Here is a 21246-nt window from a genome sequence, read left to right as displayed (position 1 = left end):
GTGATCCCCGTGATCCCCACAGATCCCCCAAATCCACAATCGGGGGGAGGGAGGAAAAACACTCCTCACACTTGTTTTTTTTCCTAAAGTTTTATTTTTTTATAGTAATGACATGAGAACAGAAACATTATTTTTCACTTTATTATACAAAAAAAAAACAAAAAACAAAAACAAAACAAAACAAAAAAAACCTCAAAAAAAAAAACAAAAACAAAAACAAAAAAACGAAACCCAAGCAAACCGGGAAACCGCAGATGCGAGGCCCCCGCGTCCCGCTCAGCCGTACAAATTCCAAGTTGGGATTATTATTTTTTTTTTTAATTTTTTTTTTGTCTTTTTTTTAAACCTACAAAAACACTCTTTAAATATTAGAAAAAAAAGATGATTTTTTTTTTGTTTTTTTTGTTTTTTTTTTTTTAATGTAATTCACAAGAACTTCCATCTAAAGGATCCCGGGTTTTTGTGGCAGTGCCAAAATGCACTCAGGTTCAATTCTCTTGCAGCGCAAACGCCTTTTCCCCCAATTGTCAGCGCTGTAAGAATTTTTCATTTTTATTATTATTTTTTTTATTATTTTTTTTTTTAAACAGAAAAAAGAAAAAAAAAAGGTTGTTTTTTTTTTTTTTGCCTTTTTTTTGTACTAAAAACACATCCACTAAAACACGATGGTGCTGGGTACATTCAGCAGAAAAAGGGATGGGTTTCCCCTTAGGGGATGGGGGGGGGGGGGGATTAAAAATTGGGAAGAAAATTAATGGAAAATCCCAAATGGAGGCAGTGGGGGGTAGAGGAGGAGACAGAGGGACAGACAGACGGACACGGGGGGGTGAGGAGGGAGGGGAACAACACACCGGCCGGGTTCTCTTGGGGGCCCCGGTCCCAGGGGGGGACACGGGGGGATTGTCCGTGCAGGGGCACCTGGGTTCACCCCCCCCCACTGGGGTTAGGGCCAATTCCCCCAAAATGATGTTTTTTCAGCCCAATTTGAGGCAAGAGGTTGTGATAGGGGGTGTCATACCCCCTGGCATTGAGGGGGCCCCTGGGTGTGTTTTTGGGGTGACTCAAAGGTTTTGGGGTGCTAAGAGCAACAAACCCGGGGGGGGGGGGGTGTCACAGCCAGAAAAAACCCCAAACTTGCAGCTTGGCCCCCCCTCTTTCTGCCTGCCCCCCCCCCCCCCGACACCCAATGAGCTGAGATTTGGGTGAAAAGCAGAGAAAAATTGCTAAATTAAAGCACACAGGAAAAAAAAGCCCCCCAGCCTCCAGGCCCCTGCTGGGGAGTTGGGGGGGGGGGGGGGCAGGTGCCCCCCCAATCCCTTCCCTGGGGCCCCCCAAATCCTGTCCCTCAGCCCAGCTCCTCTCCGGGGACAGGACAGGGGGGGACCAAAAGGGACAAACATTGTGCCTCCCCCCCCCCCCCACCCCCCTGAAAATAGGGTGGGGGTCTGGGGGGGGGGGGGGGCAGCCCCAATCGCACCAGGCGTTTTTTGGGGGACACACACACACGTGGGGTGGGGGGGGGCACACGAACCCTGCCGGGAGGTGCCGTGGGATTGCTGGTGCTTGTGTCTGCTTAAAAAAAAAAGGGGGGGGGGGGGAGCCCAGACAGGAGCTGCCAGGCCCCACCCCCCCCCCCCCCCCCAGTCCCCGCAGCCCCATCCCCCCTTCCCAGGGAGAGGGGGAGCATTGACGCACACCCCCACACCCCCCCAAAAAATAAACCCAAACCGCACCAATATTTACAGCATGGCTGGGGGTGGGGTGGGGGGGCAAACTGGGGGTAACTGGGATGAGGGGAGAGCTGGTCCCCCCCCCACCCCCCAAGGGTTTGGGGCAAAGGGAGAGGAGCAGCTTCACCGGAGATGGAGGGGAAAAGGGGGGGGGGGGGGGGGGGAGGAAGAAAAAATAAAAGATGAATCTTTCTTGTTTTATAAAAAGAAAAAAAAAAACCAAAACAAAACAACAACAACAACAACAAAAAAAAAAGAATAAAATAAAATACAACGGCACAACAACCACCGACAACACAGAGGGGTGCTCCGGCAGCACCCCCACGCCCCCCCCCCCACATTGGTCACGCTGAGCAGCCGGGACCTCGGGTGGGGTGGGGGGGGTGTGGGTGGGGAAGCCACGGCCCCCGGGTGCCCCCCACCTCCCCCCCCCCCTTTCCGGCACACGCGCTCGCACACACACGCACACATCCCGTGTGTCCCGTGTCCCCCCCCCCCCCCCATCCATCCATCCATCCCCCCCCGCCCCCCCCCCCGGGAGGTCACGCTCCGTGGCCGGCGTTCCCAAGTGCCGTGGATGCAGAAGGTCCCGGTGCAGCTTCCAGACTGTACAAGGGTTTGGTTGGGTTTTTTTGTTTGTTTTTTTGTTTGTTTGTTTTTGTTTTTTTTTTTTTGGGGGGGTGGGGCAGCAAAGAGAAAAGGAAGAGGGGGGGTGCTGAAGGGAGTCGTCCCCCCCCCCGCCCGAGATGCTGGGGGAGGGGGGGGGCACGCAGATTTTTTGGGAAGGGGGGGAAAGAGACATCGTCCCAACGGCTGAGTCCTGAGCAACTCGGCTCATGCTCCGCACCCGCTGCCTGGGGTGGGACAGGAGGGTGGCCCCCGGCGGGGGGGGGTGTGTGTGTGGGGGGTTTGGTTTTTTTTTGTTTTTTTTTTGTTTTTTTTCTTCCATTTGTGGGGTTTTTTAATAAAAAAAAAGGGGGGGGGGAAATTTTTTTTTTTTTTTTTTTCCTCTGTGTTTTTCTTTTCTTTCTATAAAGTCCGGAGCTGGTAGCGAGGGTGTGAAGGGGGCAAGGACGGGGTGACCCTCCAAAAATAATGAAATCTCCAAAAAAAAAAAAAAAAAATAATCGCTTCACCTCCCTCTGTAAGGGGAGAGTAAACGAGGGGGTGAGAGGGATGGGGGGGCTCGCCCCCTCCTCTCCCCCCAGGCTCAGGGGGGGAGCGGTCCCCAGCTCCCCCTCCGTAGTGTGAGCTCAGCAGAGGGGTCCCTCCAGCCCCTGCTCCCCGGGTTGGGGGGTCCCACGGGGGGCTGCGTCTCACTGAGGGGGGGGGGGCAGGAGGAAGAGGAGGAAGGGGTTTTGGGGGGGGGCTGAAGGCGGGGGGGGGGGCCGCATTTGGGACCAAAACCGAGAAACCAAACGACGTTACTAAGAGCTTGGCCGGATCAGTTGGAGTCGGAGTCGGAGGAGTCCCCCGAGGAGGAGGAGGAACTGCTGCTGCCCTCCGAGTCGTTGTCATCCTCATCCTCATCGTCCTCATCCTCATCATCCTCGTCATTCTGGGGATGGGGGGGGCGGGGGGCAGAGAGGAAAGGGCAGGAGGGGTTAGCGGCGTGCCGGGGGGGCCCCCCGCCTTCCATCCATCATCTCCCCCCCTTGCCCCCTGCTCGCCCTCCCCGCCGCAGCACGGGGTGGGGGGGGGGGTGGGTGTCCCCACGCAGGCTGGGGGGGTGCGACCCCATCCCTCCCACCACTGCCACCCAGGGGCGGGGGGGGGGGGCGGGATGGAGATGGAGGAGGGAAGTGGGGGGGCGGGAGTGAGTTTGTAAGGGCTCAGCTCCAGGGTGTGGGGTGGGGGGGGAGCGTGCCGGAGCAGCGCGCGGGGGTCCTACCCTCACCTCTGCCACTGCCTCGCTACACGATCCGAGGGAGGGTACCCGACCCGCCTCGGGCCTCAGTTTCCCCCCGTCTAAAGCCAGGGAAGGAAGAGGCGTGAGCTGAGACCAACGAGGGGGTGGAAACACCTCACCTGTCCGCTGGCGAGCACAAGGCACGGACACGGTTTCTGGCCCCAGCGCCATCCAGCATACTCTGATTTCAGTTGCACCGGTGTAAAACTTTGACTCTGGTGACTTACTCGGCATTCACACTGGCGCAAACGGAGCCGAGACCAGACTCAGTATCTCCACCAGGAAAAAGACAGGAGAATTTTTCTCTGCTCACTGGGGGCTCTGCACAACCCGCACCTCTACGTCCCGAGGCTGCTCCTATCTACGCCCCGCGGCTGCTCCTCGCACCCCCCCCGGGGATGCTGGGGTGGGGCAGGGGGACACACACACACGCACATACCCACACACACCCCGTTTCCCTTCGCCTCCCCGTGTCCCCCCCCCCCCCAGCTTCCCGGGGAGAGCTCCTCCGCCACGGTTCTATCTGAGCCCGGGTGCGGATGCCGGCCCCCCCCCCCCAGCCCCGGAGGAGGGTGAGGGGGGGGACGGGGCGGGGGGGGGGGTGGGCAGAGCAAGCGGTACGGGAGCGGAGCGGGGCCCGGGACGGCCCCGCCGCCCTCCCCGCGGCACGCCCCGCAGCCTCACCTCGTCCCCGTCCTCGCTCTCCTCCTCGCTGCTGGACTCCGACGAGTCGCCGCCTTCCTCCGACGAGTCGCCGTTGTCGTCGTCGTCGTCCTCGTCTTCATCGTCATCTTCCTCCTCCTCTTCCTCCTCGTCGTCGTCCTCTGACTCCTGCGGGGGTTGGGGGGGGGGGCGCGGTTTGGTCATGGGGAAGCACCCCGGGGAACAGCGGCACCCACGGGTGCACCACCCCATCCTTGGGCATCCGCCTCTGGGTTCCTCCGTCCCCCGAGCAGCACCGGGTGGCTCCTGCCCCACCCCCCTGCCCGGGAGCCTTTCCCCATTTACGTTACAAACGGCCCCAAAATCCTCCCAGAGCGGGTGCGAGGGGATGTGCTAGACAAAAATCAGACCTGGGTGGGTTCTGAGCACAGATTTGGGGAGGGCCCTTGGTTTACTGTCTCAGGCGAAGGGCAGGCGGCAGAAAGCACCAGGGACGCCTCGAACCAGAAGTGTGGGTGCCCCCCCACACCCCCCCCAGGGACGCCCTCCCAAGGGAGGAGGGTGCTGGGTGTCCCCAAAGCGGAGCACGGCCGTCGTGCACTCACCGACTTGGACTGCATCGTTGGCTTCATCTTGGGGTTGGGACCCCGGATCTTCCCTATGCTCTTGCGTTTCTGCAAGGGGAGGGGGACAAAGTGAAACCATTTGGAGCTGCAGGGCTTGAGTTTGGCTCCTTCCCAGAGCCCAGCATGGAGAAAACCCCACTGCTGAGCTGCTGGGGGGGTGGAAAATCCCTTCTGAGGGGCTCTCCTGAGCTCGGTTCATCTACCGCACAACCTAACCTCACCCTGGGCTGACCCCAGCCCACCCCCAAGCCCCCCCCCCCCCCCCCCCCCCCCCCCCCAGCAGCGCTGGGTGGATACTCACGTTGGAAGTGTGTTCCTTGTAGGCAGCCCGCTCCTGGGGCGAGAGGCTCTGCGGAGACAGGGGAGACGATCAGGGCAGGCACGGAGTGGGGGAAGGACTCTAGCACGGGGCACCCCCTCCCTAAATATATTATTTTAAAGGTCCTTTAAGTTACAAAATGCCAAAAAAGGGTCTGACGGTGGCAGTTCCCAAAGGGAGGCTGTGAGCAGAGACCATGCCAAGCATCCTCAAGAACAACTGACCCCTGTGGCCGCCCAGGGCCCCTCACCGGGCATCGGGGGGGGGGGGGGTTCAGCCCTCACCTTGAGCCAGATGTCGAGGTGCACCTTGTACTGTTTCTGCTGCTCCTCCGCCAGCTTTTTGTAGTGGTCCTTCTGGCCCTGGGAGATGCGCTGCCAGCGGCTGCCGATCTCCACCATCCGCTCCTTCAGCGGGAGGTGGTTCAGCTCCCCGTTCGACAGCAGCTCCTGGGAGAATTTCTGGTAACCGTTCCTGTGAGGGGGGGGTGGAGGGGGGGGGGCGGGGGGGGGTGGGGGGGAACGCAGAGCCCGGATCAGACGCCGTACACGGAGAACCGAGGTGTCCCCAAGCGGCCCGTGCTAACCATCACCCATCCCCACCACGGTCTAGTCCACGCTCCCTCCATCCCAGGGCTGCTCCAGCCCGCTTGCCCAGCTAAATCCAACCTTCCGGACCCCAGGTACTCACATGGGGGGTTTCTTCGGCTCTCCCTGGAACTTCATTTTCTTGGCGGAGTTGGTGGAGCACGGAGGGGCCCGCATCTCGCTCAGCTCCCTCTGAGCCAGAGGAGAAAGAGGGGTCAGGGAAACAAGGCAGCGCCAGTCATGGGGGGTTCGGCGAGGGGCAGGAAGGAGCAGGGACCCACCTCGTATCGCTTCTGATCCTCCGCCGCTTTCTTGATCCACATCAGCTTCTCCTTCTTCTCCATGTTGTTCCAAGTGGCCTCCATGGCCTTCAGCGCTTTGCCCCGGTCGTTCTGTGACACAGACCCCCAAGATGCTCAGGACCACCAGGGTGCTGCCGCTGGCTCCGACCACGGGGCACCCGCTCCCTTGCCGTGCCCTCTCCTCCCCACGGCTCCCAGCCCCAGCCTGTCGCCTCGGGTGCGAGAGCAGCGGAGAAGGCGCAAGGCAAATCCTGCTGGTCCCACTTCCAGCTCCTTTCCCAGCCCGCTCCTCACCTTGAAACGAGCCAGGTAGTCTCCGATGACGCTCTGTTGCCAGATCTCCTCAGCCGTCTTGGGAGACTCGGGCAGCTTCCCGCGCTCCTCTTTGTCTGAGCCGTGCTTCTTCTCCGACTGCGCCTTCATCGCCGCCTCCCGCGCTTTGTACTTGGCCTGTGCAGGGGTTGGGGGGGGGGCACGGCAGGGGTGAAGGGGCAGCTTGCCCACCCAGGCACAAGCCCCCTGGCCACCGAGCACTGGGAGGGCAGGCAGCAGGACGCTGCAGCTTCCCCCACTGCTGTCCCCACGGCAGCCCCCCGACCAAGCACACCCACATCTCAGGACGCACACCCCACAAGGAAAACCATCGAGCCTTTAAATTGAGGCTCAAGGACCCTCCACGGTTCCTTAAACGGCTGGGTTTTGACCCACCGGGTCACGAGAGGGAGAGGGCACAGCCGGTGGCACCCATGGGTGCCAACACCAGCACCTGGGTGATGGCTTGCTGGAGCTGTGATGCTCCTGGGGACAATTGTCCCCCAGCTGCAGTGCCCGGGGATGAGCAAAGCCCCCGGCAGCAGGATGAGGACAGGCAGCATCCCCCGGCCTGCCAGAGATGCCCAACGGAGCAACGGGGATGGAGGAGAAGGGCTGGGGACAGTACCAACCTTCTTCTTCTCGGAGAGGTCGTTCCACATGCGGGCCAGGAGCCGGGTCAGCTCGCTCTCCGACAGCTCCGGCCGCTCCTCCTGCAGCTGCTTCCGCTTCTCCTCCGAGAAGATGAACATGGCAGAGATGGGTCGTTTGGGCTTCTCTGAGCTGGCCTGCGGGAAGGACACGGGGCCATGGGTGGGGGCGAGCCCACATAGGGACCCGCCTCGCCCTGGTGGCCTCCAACCCCGGGAAAAACACGGTGAAAGAACCACGGCATGAAGCCCTCAAAGCCCCCCACCCCCCCACCCCCCCGAGATGCCAGCAACTCCATCCCATGTCCCTGGCACGTGCTGCCCCATCTCTCCAGTTGTCAATCTCACCTTGCCAGTCTCTGGTGAGGACTTTTTGGATGCAGGACTCGTCGCCCCTTTCCGGTTGCTGCCCAGCATCTTCTCCTCGCCTAGCACCCGCTGCTGCTCCTCCTCGGGCAGGCTCTGGGTGGCACAGGAGGAGACACGGGTAAGATGGCCCGATCTAACGAGGCTTGGACGCAATCAGGGAATAGGGACACTGGGGGAGGGGGAACTAATGCACTCCTATGTCCTCATCCAAAAGCCACCCCAGCCAAGGCCAACATCAGGCACTTGCAAGCCTGGGTGTGCAGCTCGGGGGTCCCCATGCCTGCGTCACCCCCTCGCCGGGCAATGCCCCTCTTCCCCAGCTCTGTCCCCTCCCCAGTTCAGCCTCATTTGCTTCCTCTCCGCAAAGGCAGGGTGGGTGAGTGCCCGGATCTGGGTGCACCTCTGGTTTTTCCTCCCCGCTGCCCTCGCAGATGCAGCCGGGGCCGCGTCACGTCCGCCCCGGGGGCTGAGCACGACGCTGGGAGGGCCTCGGTGCGGCTCCCCCCGCCTACACCCCAGCCGAGGGGAGGAAGCGAGAGACTCGCTGCCAGCAACCCCTCCTCCAGCACCAGCCCTTTGCTCACCCCCGGGCTTCCCCTCCCAGCTGGGGGGGGCCCGTCCCCACCTCCCAGTGCCCAGCTGGAAGACACCAGCTGGGGAAGGGTCAAGACGAGGTGCAAACACCTCTGCACAGCACCCACGGCTGGGTCCAGCCACGTTCCGGGTGGGGGGCGGGGAGTAGAAGAGGGTAGCATCAACACAGCCCCCATTTAACCCATCCCAGGGCTCCCTCCCCATGTTTGGGGTCTCCAGCGCCCAATGGACAAGGCACCCCCACACCACTCACCTCCAGGAAGCGGAGGAGCTCAATCTCGTAGTCTTTCTTTTTCTGGAGGGAGATGGAGACGTGGCGGTTACACAATGATCCCCCACCCCATCCCTGCCTTGTGAGGGGGCTTCGGCCCCCTCGGCAACAGCATCCTCCACCCGGACCACCTGCTGGTCCCACACCCGTGGACCGGGGAGACAAGAGGACCAAGGGAGGTGACCAAGGACCTCAGGGTGGATCAAGACAAGAACAGCACTGAGGGAGGGCGAGGGGCTCGTTTCCAGTGAGATTTATAGCCCAAGCTCTCCTGTCCTACTCTTCCCTCCCCACAGCACTGGTGACCGTCTGCCTGTCCACCCGTCTGTCCATCCTCGGCCACTCACCTGGTCACACTTTTTGTGGTACGCGTCCTTTTCCTTCTGGGAGAGCAGTTTCCACTGCTGACTGCACAGCACCATCCGCTCGGTGCTGGGCACGTCTTTCATGTTGGCCATCAGCTCTGCACAGTACAGGGAGTAGCTATTCCTGCAACCGACGGAGGGACCCAGCATTAGGGACAGCCTGCCCCGCTCACGGCCCCTCTGCGGAGCTGGCTGGGTGCTAAGAGCCCCCCCCCAAAGCCCCCCAGCTGCCCTCTGGGTTGCAGCAGGCAGTGAAGCGCCGTGCCAGAGGTGCCTGCATTTTAGGGAAGCTGAGGGGTTGGATTACCCCCTAACCCAGAGCATGCAGCGTCACCACAAACCTCGCTCACGTTCTCTGCAAATGGGTATTTAATGTATATTTAAGGACCAGCTAGCGGGGGTCATTGACAGCCTGTGCCCACGGTCCCCGAAATGATTGGGGATTGCCTCTCAAAGCCAGGCAGAGCCCCGGTTCCCTCATTAGCAAGAACCAGCATCCGCCCAAGCTGGCCGAGAGCCTGAAGCGAGAGCTCAGAGAAGGACGCATCCCTCGTGCCCAGACAGGGAGGGACAGGACTCACGGAGGTGGCTTTGTGGGTCGCCCATCAAACTTGTCCTTGAGCTGGCGCTCAGCCTTGGTGAGGGTGGAGCGGGTGATGCCCTCCTCGCTGATGTTCAGCTCGGGGTGCTTCTGGATGTAGTCACGCATGATCTCCTGCAAAGGACGGAGAGAGCAGTCAGGAGAGGGGCTCTGATCCCCGCCTGGCTGGGAGCCGGAGGAGGAGGAAAGAGAAGCCAACCATTGCCCTAATCATCTCCCCAGGGGCACTTCTCCCTTCCCCGAACGTTGCTGGAGGAGGCAGGGCTCAGTCTCACTAGGGACCTGCAGGGATCTGGCTGAACCCCCGTGCTGGCTATCGGGTGAGGCTGGCTAGCCACCGGCGGCTGCGGCCGGGAGGCAGAGCGGCTTGGAACGTAGGGACGAGTGTGGAGGGGAACGGGTGAGGCTGCTCCCTACCTCGTACTCCTTCCGCTGTTCCAGGGCCTTATGAATCCATTTCAGCCTCTTTTTATCCGAGAGTTGAGACCACTGCTTGCCCAGCGACTCTTTCACCTCCTTCGTGGTGGCCTGAAAACCCAAAGCCAGAGGTGAGGGCAGAGGGGTAAAATCCAAAAAAAAAGAATAGGAAAAAAAAAAAAAAAAAAATGGTAAAAAAAGGCAAAAATAGTGCGGCCTGCCATCTTGTCCCAGCGGCACCCGGCTTGGGGCCGTGGGGTGGCTGTGAGCCGAGCTCGTGGCCGGGGAAGGGGGTGTGTGCGAGTGTGGGGCATGGCCAGAGGTGGATGTCTGTGCTGGAAACCTTTCCTGCCCTGCCTCAGGCTGTGGTCACCCCTTCAACTGCAGGCAAAAAGTGGGGTCTGTACCCCCGAGCCTCTTCCAGATGTGCAGAGCCCCTTCTTACCTCCGTCCAGACTGCTGGGAGCTTCTAGCGGTGTCTTCCATCCCGTCCCCCCCCTAAAATGCTTCTCTCGTTTCCCCCTCCTCTCCCCCCAGCAGCGGGGTACAGGACCCCTCAACACTCACACTCACACGCACTCCCACCCACCGTACTCACATCTGGACGCACTTTCAAGTAGATCTTCTTCTCGTGGTTGTACCACAGCTGCTGGGGGGTTTTGGGTTTTTCAGGGACGTCAGATTTCTTGGCGTTCTGGATGAGATCCGGGTGATCTTCCCTTTACCCAGCAGGGAAGGGAGAGTGTTACCGAGGATGCAGGTGGAAGAAGAGCACGCCCTAAACCTCCCCGCTAAGGGGTAACCATCACTGCAGAGCTCAGACACTGGGAGCGGGGTGTCCCCAAAAAGAGCAGGAGGTTGTTAGGAGAGATTTGAGCCTGCCCCTCCCGGGGGAGCACCAGCTACAAGCACCCCCTTTAACGCTCTGGGCTGGGCTGCGCCCCTGGAGCAGCGGCAGGTCACTGGGAACGCCAGGATCCTCCCAGGTCACAGTGACCGCGTTCAAAGGGAAGGTCTGGGGGGGGAATGGGGTGGTCGCTTCAGCTTTTACCAGTGCCAGTGGCAGGGCTCCTCTCCTCCCCCCTACACCCCCAGAGCGTGGCTGCTCCTCTGCTCTCTCCCCCTTGCTGAGTCTCCCAGCTGAAGGGCTGCTCTCAGACACCTTTCCCTTGCTCTTTTTTTTTTGCCTTCCAGCATCCCCCCCTTTCCCTTCTGACTTCAAGCCACAGCACCCATCAGGGTTTTTTCCTGTGAGCTACATGTGAGACTCCTACTGCCTGGAGGGGCTTGGGGAAATGCAGGGGGGCCGCCCGCTCACCTGAACCTCGCTAGGTTCCTCTCAAACTCCTGCTTCTCTCGCTGGAAGTCCTGGATATATTTCATCTGGGGACACAAAGCCACCAGGGAGGTGGAGAAGGACATCAGCACCGGGGAACGGGCACGCAGATACATCCCTGTTGACTGGGCACCCCACCACCCCTAAAGGGACTCGCGGGCTCTCCAGCCCATCAGACTGGTCCTGCAGCTCCCAGCTGAGGGTTTCCAGCCTGCCCAGGGATTCAGGGGGCAGGATCCCCCCCTTCTCCCTACACCCAAGCAGCCCTGGGCAAGAGGGCACAGCAGGACTTTGTGCCCTGGAGCTTTCCTGCTGCTGGCAAATCCACCCAGGCTGCGAGCTGGGGCACCCGAAACGCCTGCCCAGGCTCTGGCCAAGCCCACCGCCCCCTCCAGAGCTGGAGGTGGGACGGGCAGTTCCCCCACCCAGCATCTCCCACAGCTCCGAGTGGAGCCTGGCCCTTGCATCGCTCACTCGGACTGGGCAGCCACGGCAGGGTGCGTGACTTAACCCCAGCGTTAAATACAGATCCACCCAACGGCAGAGTCACCATCCGGGTCCGTCTGGAAGAGACGGACCAACGGACAGACCCAGCCAGCCTCCACCCCACAGATCCTGGGAAACAGGGCGGGAAAAGGAAAGGAAGTCTTACTGGTCTGACTGGACTAAACAAGCACCTGGCTTTCTCCCATCGAGAGGCAGATGAAACCCTCACCAAGCAGAGGCTGGGCTCTGCTGGTTTTACTGGGAGAGCTGGGCAGGGAGAGCCCAGCATGCAGAGGCACACAAGTGGGAAGGGGCTTGCTGACTCCCCCCCCCCGTACCTTTTTCTTCTCAGGAAGCTCCTTGTATTTCTTGGACAGGATCTTGGTGAGATCCAGGTTGCTCATTTCGGGGTGAAGCTTGGCATATTTGGCCCGCTTCTCCATGAAGAAGCGGAAATAGGGAGTCAGGGGCTTCTTGGGGAAGTCGGGGTGTTTCTGGGGAGACAGCAGAGCAGCGGACACTGAGTGTGGAGCGAGCAGCACTGGAGAGGGCACAGCCAACCCCTGCCAGCTCCCAGATCCCCCCGGTACTGGGGGACACCTGCCTCCCTCCAGCCCCACTGGTGATCCAGCTCCTTGACATGGGAACACCCCGGCTTTGCGGTCAAAAGTGGGAAAAAAACACTGGGAACAAGGGCTCCCTTTCCCAAGAACTCCAGTATCCCAGGGCTGGGTATCTCAGGAGCAGCCTCCGGCCATCCAGAGCTGTTGATACACAGCGGTTGTGCCGCAAAGAGGGGAAACTGAGGCAGGGGGAAGGGCCAGGACCCACCTCCCAGGGATGGCTGGTGGCAGAGCATCGCCCTGGGGCTGCCTTGCTGAAAGCAGCACCCCCACCCGATCCCGGCAGGCCAGGAATAGGATGGCAGCTTCCTGACACACCCCCACACCCCCCACACACACCCCCCCTCACCCCCCCGGTGCTAAACTTGGATGCAGGCTGCCAGCAATACAGCCGGCCATATTAAATGTACCCTGGACTTGGCCCTGGCCCAGAGCCCGTGGCCTCGGAGCCTTGGGCAGCCGGCCGCAGGGATTACGGGCAGTGAGGTGCCTGCAGGGGCTCCGGCGGCAGAGCCACGCGGGTCTGGGGTGTCACACGGGTGACACCCCCCCGTCCCAGGGAAGGGGGACCTCCCCCCTTAGCAACCGGCCCCAATTCCTGCCCAATACCTTGAGCTTTTTGCCCTTGTAAGGATTCTTCACGTGCTCTTCGGCATCCATAATGAGCTCCGTGAGGGTCCGAAACTTCCTCACCTGCGGAGTAACGAAGGACCGCGAAGGTGAACAGGTTGCAGGAGGGGGACAGGGCAGATCCCCACTCGGCACGGCACGGCAGAAACCCGCAGGGTTTTGTAATGCCATCAGGCAAACGACCCGTCCCGGCGCCTCCGAGGGGTTCGGGATGCTGGGATGGTGCCGGCACGAAGGGCCGAGGCCCCGGGGCACTGAACTTGGAACGGATTCGAAAAGCCCTGGGAGGTCACTGGGAAGAGCTCAGTCCCTCTCGCAAAGACCCCTCCGAGCCCTGCGCGGCTGTCGGTTACCTCGTTAGAAATCTCCATCCACTTCATCTTGCACATCTCCCCCGAGAAGTCCTTGAAAGCCACTTTCTCCCAATCCAGGTGAGATTCGGTGGTTTTGAACTTGCTCCCGTCGTTGGAGGGCAGGTTATTCTTCATGCACTCCAGCAGAGTCAGCATGTCCTCCTGAGACCAGCGGTCTGAGCAGCAAAGAAAACAGGCTTAGCAGCAGCGACGGGCAGGCAGCCTTCCCTTCCCGGGAGGACACAGCGACTACAGCTCCCGGCGTGCAGCTCCGGACAGCACGCCGGGACACGTAATCTCCACACGCTGCCTCTCCGAGATTAAAGATCAAAGGGATGTGGCTGTTTCCATCACCCTCGAGCAACTTTCTACGGGGGCCAAAACAATCCGGGCAAAGCTAGAAAATCCACTCGCTGCAAACCAGAGAGACTCGCTCATCCCAGTGCACCATCAGATAAGGCCACGGCTCTGGCTGTGTGGGAGCAGAGGGCTATTTCCTACGCACGGGGAGCGAAGCCCTGCGGAGGGAGGCGGGAGCAACGCGCTCTGCAGCCAAGGAGGAAACAGGGAAACTCACTTTCTAAGTGGAAAAGATGTGTCTGGAGCAACGGGAAACCCCCCAGCGCTGCTTTTCCTTCAACTCAGAGAGCCTTGCCATCACCTGGGACCCAGCTCCATGTTGACCTCTGCCAAGGTCAAAGCTCAGAGACCGCAAAGCTGGGGGAGGGTGTGTGTGTGTGTGTGTGTGTGTGTGCAGCATCCAGCACAGCTCCTCTGCCTGGCAGCAGGGTCCCTAACAAGGCAGGGGTGATGGTTAGGCCACCCCAAAATCCACTGAGCTGCCCGGAGGAGCATCTCCAGCTCCCATACGGACAAGCTGCCGGGATGGGCAAAGTCGGGGACCCTGGAGCGACCGGGCTGGGCAGCAGGCAGGATACTCCAGCACCAAATGCCCCATCCCGCATCAACTTTGGGGCTGTTTCCTTGCCGGGGTAATTCCTCTGTCAGGCTCCCTGCTCTGGGCTTCCGTGCCAGCCGGGGAGAGGAGCCCTGGGTGCTCTGCAAAGATGGGTGGCCCTGGGGAGAAGCAGCAGGTCCTGGGAGCGGAAAGAGAGGTCCCAGGGGACGGGCAGGAGGAGGAGCAGAGCCCCAGGCCACACGCCTACACGGCCGCGGGACGGGCACCCGAGCCCCAGGGCTCCCCGCAGCATCCCGTGCCCCCCACATCACTGCCGGGTGAAGATTGGGGTGTCCAGAGCTGCTTAAGGGACACGGGGCATCTGGCGAGATGGGGACAGCGCAGCCAGTCACGGATTTGAGGGGAGCATCTGTCCCCCCCTCCATCCCCAGGAATGAAAACAAGCTCCCGGTAACACCCGGCTGCGGCTCTCCCTCCGCGTGAAACCACCACCTCCTGCCTCTGCCTTGGTCCAGTGAGGGACAACCCCCCCCCGAACCCTAAATCCAAGCGAGGGACGTTAAAGGACATGTGGGACCCACAGCTGGAAGCGGGGGGAGCACTGCCAAGACCTGTCCCCCCATCCCATTCTGCCTCCTGGATCTGTCAGGTTGGGGAGGTCGAGGCAGGAACAGTTTGGGACCTGGCTGGTCTCTGTAGTTACCTCATCAGGTCCATTAGGGATTAATTGGGGATGGGGGGAGAGATGGGAAGAGCCCCCCCCCCCCATAAAGCAGGGAGCCCAGCAGCGCGGGACATGTCTCCACACTCCCGGCTTCAGAGCCCCGAAACGTCATGAAGGGGCAAAAGAGATGGGAACCCCCCGTCCCCTACAGCACCTCAGAGGGAGATCAGAGCTGGGGAGGGGCACCAAGCCCCAGATTTTGTCTTCCTATTTTTCCCATTCACTTTTCAGACACACACACCCCCCCCGGGCAAGGACCAACAAGGCAGAATCGGGCCGTGAAGCCGGTGCCGACTTTACTTGCAGAAATCAGGAGAAATAATCAAAAGCAGCACAGCCACAAAAATCAAGTGGGGAGGGAGAAGGGGACAAGACCACCCCCCCCACCCCCACACCTGCACCCATCAACAAGCCCTGTGCCTCAGTTTCCCCCCCCCACCCAATGCAGAAACACCTCAAGCCCTTTGGCCTTGCATGACCCCCCGCCACCAGCAGACAACCGAAATAACCACCAGCCCGCAGGAATATGTAAGAAACTGTAGAAACTTCCCAAACCCCTTGTCGGCAGTGGGGTGGGGACAACGGGGACCCCACGCTCAGCCCTCCCCCATCCCCCCCCCGGCCGGGGGTTTGCCAAAAAACACCGGAATTGCGGAGTTCACCCGCCAAGATGAATGGGGCTGTCTGTGCCCTGGGACCGATTTATCCCCGGCTCTCCTGGCATCGCCCAGGCCGGGTCTATATTAGGAAAGCTGCCCCGGTGTAATTAAATCCATCTAAAGACCCGGCGAAGGACACGTGCTCCAGCCGGGTTCGCTCGGGGCAACAAACCGACTGCGGCAAGGCAGAAAAGACGGGGGGACCCGGCGGGTGAGAGGGGCTGGGCTGCACTCCCCACGGTTTGGGGGGGTACCCGGGGAGTTTTTGGGTGGTGGGGTAGCAGCGCCCCGCTGCCCAGGCAGGCTGCCCCAAGTAAAAAGTCCCTTTTTTTCTTGTTTTCCTCCCCCTTTTCCAATAAAAGCTGAACCTCTGATGTCATCCCGGGGTCTGGAAGCAGGAGGCCCAAGGTAACAGCTCGGCTTTTAATGCAGCCCAGATGTGAACGGCGAAAGCAGCACCTCTTTGTGCCAGACCCGCCCCCCCCCCAATCCCTCCCCCCCCCCCCCTAAAACGCCAGCCACCCAAAAAGAGCACCCCCCCAACGCTGCGAGCCGGAGGGGCCGCCGGTGCACCAGCGTGTGCATCTGCACGCTCACACGCGTGTGCGTGCTCTCCTGTGCCAGAGCCGGGACCAGGAGAGGCAAATCCCACCCCCCCCCCCAAATACACACCATCCCGCTTCCCCCCCCCCCACCTCCAGCACAGCTGCATCACAGCTCCTCCATCCCTTGGACAAAAGGGCCGCCCTAAGGTTTTGAGTTTTTTGTTTTAAAAATGTGGCAGCAGTGGTATTCCCATGGGAGTCACGGTGTTGGGCGGGGGGGGGGGGGGGTCCTGCAGGGTTTGGGGGGGGTGGGGAAAGCAGGGCTCACCTTGGTTTTTGGGAGCTGTCATTTCCAAGTCTGCAGGGCACTCGGCTTCGCCGTTCATCCTCCACCTGCCTGCGCCCAGGACGGTCCCCGCCGGCTCCCTCGCGCGCTACCCAAAAATCACTCCCGCTCGGCTCTGCAAGCAAAGGGAGACCCCCGCTAGGCACCCCCCCACGCCAGGGCGGACCCCCAACCCCTGACGGGGAGCCGGGGGGGGGGGCGCCTGACCCAGGTCTCCATGTGTCCCTCCTCCCAGATGAAGGAGGTGCTGGGATCCCCCTCACTGCCAGCCCTGCGGGGTTTGGGGGGGGCTGTGGAGAGGGGGTGCAGGGCAGGGGTAACAGGAGGAGAAGGTGGGTGCAGGGGGGGGGGGGGTGCAGGGATCCAGAGGAGGGGGGGGGATCCTGAGTGGTAGCATGACCCCCCATGCTGGTGGGGGAAAGAGAAAAAGGGTGCGTGGGCAGAGGAAAAGGGTGCGGGGGGGGGGGGGGTCCCCCCAGGTGTGGGGGGGGGGGGCAGGATCCGAGGGGGATCCCCAAAGATCTGAGGGGAAAAGGGTTCAGGGGATCTCCCCGAAGTGAGGTGGGTGGGATCCACAGACCTGGTGTAAGGGGGATCTGAGCCAACGAGGCTCCAAGGGATCTCCCAAGGTGGGGGGGGAGAGGGGGGTCCCCTCCTCCAAAAGGCTGGGGGGGTTCTCAAAGGAAGGGACACCACGGATCGAGTGAGATCCTCCCTGGGGAGGGGCAGGCTCAGGGGAGAGGGGGATCCCCGAGATCCAAGGGAGCTCAGGGGGTGCCCATTTGGGGAGCACTGGGGAAAGACCTTCAGGCACCTGGGGGAGCAGGGGGGGGGCGGTCAGGGCTCCCTCGAGGGGGGAGGACATTTCAACAAGGGGGGTTCTAGGGGAAGGATCCCCCCCCCCCCCCCCCGGATCTCAGGGGGAGAGATCTTATGGCTCCATGGGGAAGGATCACCCTGAGGCGGGGAGGGGAGCAGGTGAGAGCCCTTGGGGGGGGGGGAATCCCCCTGGGAGGGGGGGCCCTGGGCAGGAGGCCTGAGGGGGGGGGGATCACCCCGGGGGGGATAAGCTGCAGGCCTGAGGGAGAGGACCTGGGGGGGGGGGGTGTGTGTGTGCGCCAGGGGGAATCCAGCCTGGGGGGGGGATCCTGAGGGGGATCCAGGAGGGAGCTGTGCCCTGCGAGGACTCCTGGAGGGAAGATCCAGGCCCTAGGTCTGAGGATCACCTCGGGGGGGGGGGGCATTGGGGCCACCCTGGGGGGCGCAGGACCCCCGCCATGCCCCAGGAGGAATCGAGGATTGCCCTGGGGGGGCGATCAGTTCCTGGGAGGGGGGGTCCGGGATCATCCCGGGGGGTGGAAGCCCCACCAAGCCCTAGGGAGGGGGGGATCAGGGATCACTCTGGGGTGGAAGATCAGCCCCGGGGGAAGGGAATCGGGGATCACCCCGGGGGGGGGGGAGGGCAGACCCCCACCAGGCCCTGAGGGATCACCGCGGGGGGGGTCGGGTGGGGGAATCACCCCAGGGCTGGATCAATCCCCGGGGGGGGGGGGGGGGGGCCGATCTGGGACCATCTCAGGGGTTGTGTGGGGGATCACCCCGAGGTGGGATCAGCCCAGCCTCCGGGGGTGGGGGGGATCGCCCCGCGGTTGCGGGGAAGGCGGGATCGTGGCAGGGGGAGGGATCCATCGGATCATGGCGGGGCGTGGCGGGGGCGATCGCGGTGCGCGCGCAGAGGGATCCCGGGGGGGTGGGGGGTGCGGGATCCCCCGGGGGGGGGGGACACCGGATCCCGCGCCTGGAGGGGGGGGGGGGGGGGGGGGGGGGAAGAAGAAGAAGGAGGAGGAGGAGGAGGAGGAGGAGGCGGGGGAGGAAGGGGCCGGGCCGTCGGGCGGAGGCGGGGAGCCCGCACATGCCCTGCGCCGCCGGCCAGCTCCAGTCTCCTCCTCCGCCAGGCAGCAGGAACCGGGTGGGACCGAGCGCGGGCGGCCCCGGCGGCGCCTCCCCGGCCCCCTCCCGCCCCCGGTTCCCACCCGGGCGCCAGCGAGCCGCGCTCCGCCGCCTTTCCCCCCCCCCCCCCCTCGCCTTTCACCTTCCCCTTCCCGGCGCCCCCCCCCCCACCCCCCCTCCTCCTCCTCCTCCTCCTCCTCCTCCTCCTCCTCCCCGCCAACAACACACGGGCAAGACAATGGAGGCGAGGCCGGGGGAGCGGAGAGCGGCTCCGCGCTGCCCTGGCCCCTCTCCGCTCCCCCGGCCCCCCCGGCGCGATGCGATGCGCCGCGGCTTCCCCCCCCCCACCCCGGCTTCCCCATCCACCCCCCCCCCCCCCCCCCGTTACCGGCCGGCGCGGCCGCTCCCCGCCGCGGCACACAATGGCCGGGCTGCGCCCGCCTCCGCCCGCCGCTCCTTCCCCTCCACCCGTGCAGCCGGCGCGGTTATAAAGCCGAGACAAACCCACCTCTCCGGGCTGCAAGGGGGAGGAGGAGGAGAGGAGAGAAGGAGGAGGAGGAGGTGGCGGCGGTGGAAGGAGGAGGAGGAGGAGGAGGGGGGGAGCTCTAGCCGAGCCGCCGCAGCCCCAGCCCCGCGCCGGAGCCGCTGGGGGAGGAAGAAGAAGAAGAAGAAGAAGGAGGAGGAGGAGGAGGGGGAAGGGGGGGCGGGGATGCCCGGCTGGGGGCGGCCGGGCAGCTGCAGCGAGCCGGGCGAGGGCAGCGCGACCTCCCCGCACCGACCCCCGGGGAGCGGCTCCTACCCAATCCTCCCCCCCTCTCCCCACCGCCACCGCCACCCCCGCCGCCCCCCCCCCCCCTCCTCTTCTCCTCCCCACCCCCCCCTTACCCCCCACCCCCCCGGCGACCCCTCCTCGAGCCCAGAAACACCCACCCACCCAGCGGGGGGCTGGAGCCCCGCTCCCGGTCCGGAGGGAAGAAAGGAAGAAAGAAGGGGAGAAAAAAGGCGGAAAAAAAAAAAATATGAAGAAAGGAGGGGGGGGGGGGAAATATATATATAAAAGGAGAATAAGGAGGGGGGAAATAGATGGGGGGGCGGACGGGGTTGGGGGGTGGGGGGGAAGCGGACGAGCCCGGGCACGCACCCGCCGAGCTCCCCGCCGCGGCGCGGGACTCACCCGGGCTGGGGAAAAACAACCGCCCAGCGCTGGAAGCCTGCCCCCGAAATCCAGCTGCGGCAGCCGGGGAGGGAGGGAGGGCGAGCGGGAAGGAGGGAGGGAGCGAGGAGGAGGAGAGGGAAGGGAAAGGAGGGAGAAGGGGGGGGTGGGGGGGTGGGGGGGCACACCGGGGCCGCCGAGCCGTGCGCTCCCCCCCGCCCCGAGCCCCAGCGCGGTGCCCCCCGCCAGCGCGGAGCGGGCCCGGGCGGGCGGGCGAGCCCCGGCGGCGGCTTCCTGCCCGCGGGGCCTGCGCGAAAACCAGCCTTTTTGTTTTGTTTCCTTTGTAAAAAAAAAAAAAAAAAAAAAATATATATATATAGCTAGATATCCCCCCTCCTCCCTCTGTAAAAAAAAAAAAAAAAAAGAGAAAAAAACCAACCTAAAAAATCTCCCCTCGTCGGGTGCGAAGCCCCCCTCTCCCGGCGGCGCCTTCCCCAGCCCGGTGCGCGGCGGCGGGAGCCCGGGGAGGAACAAAGCGCCTCCTCCAGCCCCGCCGGCGGAGCGGCGCGGCGGCGAATGGCGAGCCCGGGCGGCGCGGCACGGCACGGCACGGCGCGGCGCGGCTCCCCCGGCGCAGGCACGTACCTGCGGGCCCGCGGCTTTGGGGGGCCGCGGCTCGGCGGGGCCGGGGCTCGCTCGGCGGGGCCGGGGCGGGGAAGCGGCGGTTGAACGGCGGCCAGCTCTGCAGCGCTGGCCCCGGGCGTGGACGCGCTCCAGTCCCCGCAGAGACGATCGCGCTTTCCCCCGCCTCCATGGCGCTGCGTTTTCTCTTCCAATCAGCCGGGCTCTGAGCGCCGGGGTCCGCCGCCAGCCTCCGCCGCTCCCCAAGCGGCACCGCCGGCCGCCGCCGCCGCCCCGCGCTCCCGCCGCTTTCGCCGTGTTTTTTATTGCTCTTTGCTTTTGCAACACTGTGGCGAGAAGAAAAAGAGGAGGAGGAGGAGGAGGAAGGAGAGAGGAGGGAAGGGGGGGGGGGGGGGGGGGGGAGGTGGGGGGGGGGGGGAAAGGAGGGAAAAAAAAAAAAAAAAAAAAAATCTCCTTACATGTGCAACAATCCTCGCCCGGCGTTTGCATAAAAAAAAAAAAAAAAAAAAAAAAGAAGGAAGAAAAAAAAAAAAAGGGGGGGGGAAGCGGAGGGGGGGGGGGAAGCCGAGCCGAGCCGCCTCCCGCCCCGGCGGGTCCCCTCCGACACGGCGGGGCCGCGCTCCCTGCCCGCCCCGCGGCCCCGGGACACGGCCGCGGTGGGGGGTTTCCCCGGCGGGGCGGGCGAGGGGCAGTTTCCTCCGCTCCCCTCTCCCTTTCTCCTCTCTCTCTCTCTTAATTTTTTTTAATGCAATTTCTCCAACTCCACCTTTGTTGTGCTGGGCGTCATTCCCCGCAGCCAATCCCGGCCGGGCAGCTGCCTGCAAATTACCGGCCATCCCAAGCTGCCTGCAAATTACGGGCCATCCCAGGCTGCTCGCACGCTACCGGCCACCCCGGGGGCTGCCTCCACGGTACCGGCCACCCCGTTCCCGTTCGCACGGAACCGGCCGGCCGGGGCTGGCTGCGCGCTACGGCCGCAGGCCGCCCGCACGCCGCGGCTGCTCCAGGCCTCCCGCGCGTTCCCGGCGAGCTCTGGCCGTCTGCACGTTACCGACGAGCTCTGGCCATCTGCACGTTACCAACGAGCTCTGGCCATCTGCACGTTACCGGCGAGCTCCGGCCGTCTGCACGTTACCGGCTGCCCGCACGTTACGGGCGAGGAGCT

The 21246-nt window shown here is 63.0% G+C and overlaps 1 protein-coding gene across 12 annotated transcripts; it reads right to left on the bottom strand.

Annotated features, from left to right (window-relative positions):
• Positions 1–2431: 2431 nt before the first annotated feature.
• Positions 2432–20954, bottom strand: UBTF (upstream binding transcription factor). 12 transcript variants are annotated; one of them, XM_042787405.1, is made up of 22 exons: positions 20540–20954; positions 16319–16451; positions 13144–13319; positions 12770–12853; positions 11876–12031; positions 11034–11098; positions 10305–10434; positions 9716–9826; positions 9279–9412; positions 8680–8821; positions 8315–8356; positions 7447–7560; positions 7081–7236; positions 6431–6586; positions 6116–6226; positions 5938–6026; positions 5532–5721; positions 5230–5277; positions 4908–4976; positions 4324–4470; positions 3759–3878; positions 2432–3288 (listed from the first exon to the last, which is right to left on the bottom strand). In XM_042787405.1, the coding sequence occupies exons 2-22, from the start codon at positions 16374–16376 to the stop codon at positions 3175–3177; spliced, it is 2412 nt and encodes an 803-aa protein (XP_042643339.1). In that variant the 5' UTR covers positions 16377–16451; positions 20540–20954; the 3' UTR covers positions 2432–3174. The 12 variants fall into 12 exon arrangements, with proteins under 12 accessions (XP_042643339.1, XP_042643345.1, XP_042643342.1 ...); XM_042787411.1 differs by having other exon boundaries at positions 10314–10434; positions 20540–20952; XM_042787408.1 differs by lacking the exon at positions 20540–20954 and adding an exon at positions 20085–20389.
• Between the last annotated feature and the right edge of the window lie 292 nt (positions 20955–21246).

Source organism: Tyto alba, unplaced genomic scaffold (assembly GCF_018691265.1).
Source record: "Tyto alba isolate M040663 unplaced genomic scaffold, T.alba_DEE_v4.0 Super-Scaffold_12, whole genome shotgun sequence".
Taxonomy (NCBI): domain Eukaryota; kingdom Metazoa; phylum Chordata; class Aves; order Strigiformes; family Tytonidae; genus Tyto; species Tyto alba.
Note: the sequence above shows the minus strand (reverse complement) of the source record. Positions and strands in the feature narration are given on the sequence as shown.

What these genes read in the sequence shown, in the direction of transcription:
- UBTF (XM_042787405.1), bottom strand. Translation starts at nt 16,376, where the DNA reads ATGAACGGCGAAGCCGAGTGCCCTGCAGACTTGGAAATGACAGCTCCC. An exon ending in AGGAACCTAGCGAGGTTCAG is followed by an intron (nt 10,435 to 11,033) that starts GTGAGCGGGCGG and finishes TGCTGGGTAAAG; the next exon opens with GGAAGATCACCCGGATCTCA. An exon ending in AGGATCAGAAGCGATACGAG is followed by an intron (nt 6,027 to 6,115) that starts GTGGGTCCCTGC and finishes CCTCTGGCTCAG; the next exon opens with AGGGAGCTGAGCGAGATGCG.